The 5,000-nt window shown below is 37.5% G+C and overlaps 1 protein-coding gene across 1 annotated transcript; it reads left to right on the forward strand.

The window, feature by feature from the left end:
- Positions 1 to 705: 705 nt before the first annotated feature.
- Positions 706 to 2,175, forward strand: LOC119598057 (vegetative cell wall protein gp1-like). Its single transcript, XM_037947694.1, has one exon. The coding sequence runs from the start codon at positions 706 to 708 to the stop codon at positions 2,173 to 2,175; it is 1,470 nt and encodes a 489-aa protein (XP_037803622.1).
- Positions 2,176 to 5,000: the final 2,825 nt, after the last annotated feature.

The raw sequence follows: 5,000 nt of genomic DNA on the forward strand, positions 1-5,000 counted from the left end.
CCAGCACAACACTCGTTTCTGCGAGAGGACTATGTTTCTCGTCGTAAGTCCTGCATCCCCGTTTCCCACATGCAAAATCCAACGACTACATGCTGAGCAGTCAGGCTCTCCCAAATTGCTATCATCCCTACTCGTCCGAAATCTCCAGCTGCCCGTCTTCAGCAGGATCATCCTAAGCACACCTCCGGCTCTCTCAGCTCACCCCATTCTAAAGGTCCACAATGAGCGGAAACTCATGTTCTCGCCAGTCCCCAGCACCTCCAAGTTCACCGTTACCAAAAACAAGACGCCTCCATCGTCAAGATTCACAGAAATTCCTTGCGCAAATTCCCCTGCTTCCCTAGTATCCTTAAAAATCGTCGAGATCAGCCACAAATGTCCCAGTATCGCCTTATAGAGATCGTCAGATTCCACGCAACATAATGTCCCCAGTGTCTCCTTTACAGAGATCGTCGAGATTCACAGACACTCCAGTTGAATGTCTCCTTCTTCTCCTGTGCCCTTTGCATTTGATCGCGTAGAATCACTCAACAGTCCATATCCCTCCTTCTCCACCTGCAACATTTGTCTGTCGCCGTGAATCACCTTATCCCAAATACCTCCTGGTTCCCCGTCATCAGCTTTTGCGAGTCGACGTGATTCACTCCAATCACAGGTGCTTCCCATGTCTCCATCAGCAACTTTGGAAAGCGTCGCGATTTACCAATGTCCCAGATCCCTCCTGGTTCTCCATCAGCTTTTGCAAACCGATGGGACTCACTTCAGTCACAGATACCCCCTGCTTCTCCATCAGCAACTTTTGTAACTCGCCGTGATTCACCTCTGTCTCAAATCCCTCCTGGTTCCCCATCAGCAGTTTTTACAAGTCGACGTGACTCACTTCAGTCACAGATGCCTCCCACTTCTTCATCAACAGTTTATTCAAGTCGTCGTGAATCGCTTCAATCAGAAATGCCTTTTACTTCTCCATCAGCGAGTCTTGCAGGTCGCCCAGATTCAATTAATTCTCGGATGTTACCTACTTCCCCACCAGGAGCCCTTATTAGTGGCCCAAGTTCTACTGCTTCTCCTGATATAGCCTATGTAAGTCGACGAGATTCACTTATACTCCAGCCAGAAGTTCCTTCCTCTTACCCACCAAAATCTCCAATGATTCATCAAGATTCACTAACACTTCAATGCCAGATAATGTCCACTTCTCCACCAGCTCCATTCATGGATCGACAAGAATCTCTTGAAGCACCCATTGCCCCCAGTTCACCACCATCTCCATTCAAAGACCGCCATGATCTACTTCCCAGACAAACTGAAATCCTTCCTGCTTCAGCTACATCTCCCTGCATCATGCGTCAAGCTCCAAGCTTAGAACAGCCAAAACTTGTACGAAGTTCCCCAGCATCTCCCTACATAAATCAGGATAATTCATTACCAACTCAGTCAACTAAACCTCCTAGCTCTCCACAGCCGATGACACGTCAGGACTCAAGCTCTCCGCAGCCTCCAGCACCACCTAGCTCCCCACGGCCTAAACCTAGACGACTTCAGCGTCAGGACTCGAGCTCATTCCAGTCCCAGTTGCCTCCTGCATCTCCTAAGTCCCCCTTCATAAACAAAGATTCGCTTGCTTTCCAGACACCGATTCCGAGTTCGCCCGGACCTTATATAAATCAGGATACACTTTTCCCTCATTCCTCAGACATCCCAAGTTCGCCTGAGGGTCATATCCTCAGTCGTGAAGATTCCCTTTCACCCCAGCCCATGCCCCCACCAAGCTCTCCTCAGCCGAAACCCCGTCGTTTTCAGCGTCAGGATTCATACAAATCTTTGCCCCCGATTCCTCCATGTTCCCCTAAATCACCTTTCATAAACCGCGAAGATAAATTTTTCACCCAGACTAAGCCAGCAGCTAGTCCACACGTTTTAACTCGTGACGACTCCCTGTCGACCCAGCCCCTAGCGCCCCCAGCCTCTCCCAAACCATGCAGGCGAGTACACCAAGACGAGACGAGTTCACCCAAATCCCCAGCGCCAACCAGCCCTCTGAAATCAAAAGAGTCGGGCTCACCCAGAGCTACAACCCCCCCTGTTCCCCAGCAATCAAAAACGAGCCCCACCTCTCGTGAAGGCTCAGGCCCGCCTTCCCCCAGTCATTCTGTTATGGAGACCTCCTGCTAACGCTCACAATATTCAGTGTAAGATCTCATTGTAGTGTATTTACAGAAGTATATAAACGGTAGATTCATCAGTATAGGCACTGGTTACTCGAGTGTTAGTTGTGCTAGATGTTGCTGTACTCAAGGTGTACAAATTACGGTATGAACCAGTTTTATCAGAATGAAATTTGCTGATATCCAATATATTTTTAATGACTTTATCCTTCGTAGAATACTTCCCTTTTCTATGTTCGCGGTAGTAATTGGTAGTCGTCTTAGCATTTGCATACCAAGGACTGTCACATTGTTTTTCTTTTCTTAGTCATTTACATTATCGTTTGTATCTAAATACACTTTACATTTTTATTATATTGCGAAGAGTAAAACGGTATCTTAAAAGGCATTAACTTTAAAGACTTTTTCTTATAAATAAAGTTTAAGAATATGAAATGTAACATTAGTGTTTAAATTATCTTATATATTAATATATTAATATTATAATAAATATATATAAATATATTAAATATTATTTATAATATATATAAATTAAATATAAAATATATATTATAATAATAATATATAATTATTATTATTTTATTATATATATATTATAATATATATGTGTGTGTGTGGTGTGTGTGTTGTGTTATATTATTTTGTGTGTGTGTGTGTGTGTGTGTTATTGTGTGTGTGTGTGTGTGTGTGTGTGTGTGTGTATGTATTATAGTATGTGTGTACATATAAATTATATATGTATATATATTATAATAATATATAATGTATAGTATCATATATATATATATATAATATATCTTATATATATATTATATATAATATATATATATATATAAATAATATATATATTATAATATATATGATAATATATATATCATATATATATATCATATTATATATATATGATGTATATATTATGTGTATTATTGATTGTTTTATGTATGTGATTATATGATATGTAGTGATTTATATATATATTATATGTATGTTATACATATAATATATATATATTATATATATATATATAATACATATATACATATATATATATATATTTTATATTATATATATAATATATATATATAAATATATTTATATATATATATATATATATATATATATTATATATATATATTATTTATTATATATATATTATATTATATATATATATAATATATACTATATATATATATATATATATTATATATATATATATATTATATATATATATATGTAGTTTTTTCTCTCTTTTTTTATTTGTTTGCTTTAGATAAATATGCTGTAAACCAGAGATTCCCAACCAGGGTTCCGCCGACCATCACCGCGAGAAACCGTAAAGCAATTATGTGCTATTACAAAAGGGCATTGATCTTAATTCATAATTAAAAACTCAATAACACGTCACAGACACTAACAAACTAGTACGTGTCAGTCAGTACAATTTACAATATACATTATATTATATACACTATATATTGGGGTTCCTTGGAATATGAAAAATTATTACTGGGATTACTGAGAATCACTGCTGTGAACTATAACAGTTACAGTATGCATTATTTGTCTTTCCATGTGATAGTCTTTGGGGTACATTTGCTCTATAGTCGTTCATATGGTAAAAGCGTATATATGATCTAACTCTCGTCCGGTTTTTTCTGATGGCAATGATCTTTTTTTCATTAAACACTAATGGATTTTATTCGCCAAGTGCTCATGGGGAAAATTCAGGTTCACTTTTTTTTTTACCGACTCAACAGGATTTGAATTTTCTGGGAACATTTTTACCTTGGTTCGTTTAATGGAAAAGAGATAAAGAGGAATGAACTGACAAGCTTCTGGATACACTCAAGAGTTTTTCCGTTAATTGTTATTTAGTCTTTTTCCCTTTCAGTGTGATCAAAATTACCATAACTGTTGCAAGAATAAAATCGCCATGTCTTGCATGTCTGGATACTAACTGTTGTTTTACATTCAAACGTATACCGTAAGTGTGATAAATCAAAAAAAAGTAATAAAGAACTTAGGAGGTCGTAAGGCTTTCTGTCAATATGCTGAATCCACCCAGGAAGTTTGTAGTGTCTGTCCAGTCAGGGTATCGGTAGTATCTGACCTCCTAGAGTGTTGCTACTTCTCAACCTAAGGTGTCGTCATCTTGCTCAGAATGTCACATTTTCTCTCTCCCCGCATTACTTCTCCTCTGCCCAGGGTACTGTTGCAAAAATAGTCTTGTTATTGGTATTTTCGATTTAAGTAAAGAGTAAAAGACATTATCTCATTCCTGTTTAGGGAGATGTTCTTAGTAATATTAGCTAGGCTGGATCAATCCTAAATGTGATCCTGGTGCAGGCTTGAGCTACTGTATGACTGAATATTTTACTAAGTCTTGCTATGTAATGTGATAAAAAGTGTTATTTTGTTTCCGTTTAGATTAATGTTTGTATATAACGTGCACAATTTAATAATCTGATCAGCTATATTTTTTATTATACATATATGCATATATATATATACATGTTTATGGTCTGTTATGGCTGTACTTATGCTACAGATTTTCCAATGGTTGTTCTATAGTTTAATGAAGACGATGTTGAAAATATGAAATGCTTCTTCAGTATGCCACAGATCCACTATTATTTAAACTCCCAACGTATCCCCTACGGTGACATTTCTTTCCCCTGGGTTACTGTGTAGGTCCCTCGTGTTAGGTATTGTATTGATTTTCCAGCTGGGTACCCCTACGTTAATTCTCACCTGGGTAATATGATGTGTACTTTCTCTGCCAGGGTATCCATTTACACTTTGTGTACTGCATTCCCTCTAATTACTGTGTTG

Source organism: Penaeus monodon, chromosome 40 (assembly GCF_015228065.2).
Source record: "Penaeus monodon isolate SGIC_2016 chromosome 40, NSTDA_Pmon_1, whole genome shotgun sequence".
Taxonomy (NCBI): Eukaryota; Metazoa; Arthropoda; class Malacostraca; order Decapoda; family Penaeidae; genus Penaeus; species Penaeus monodon.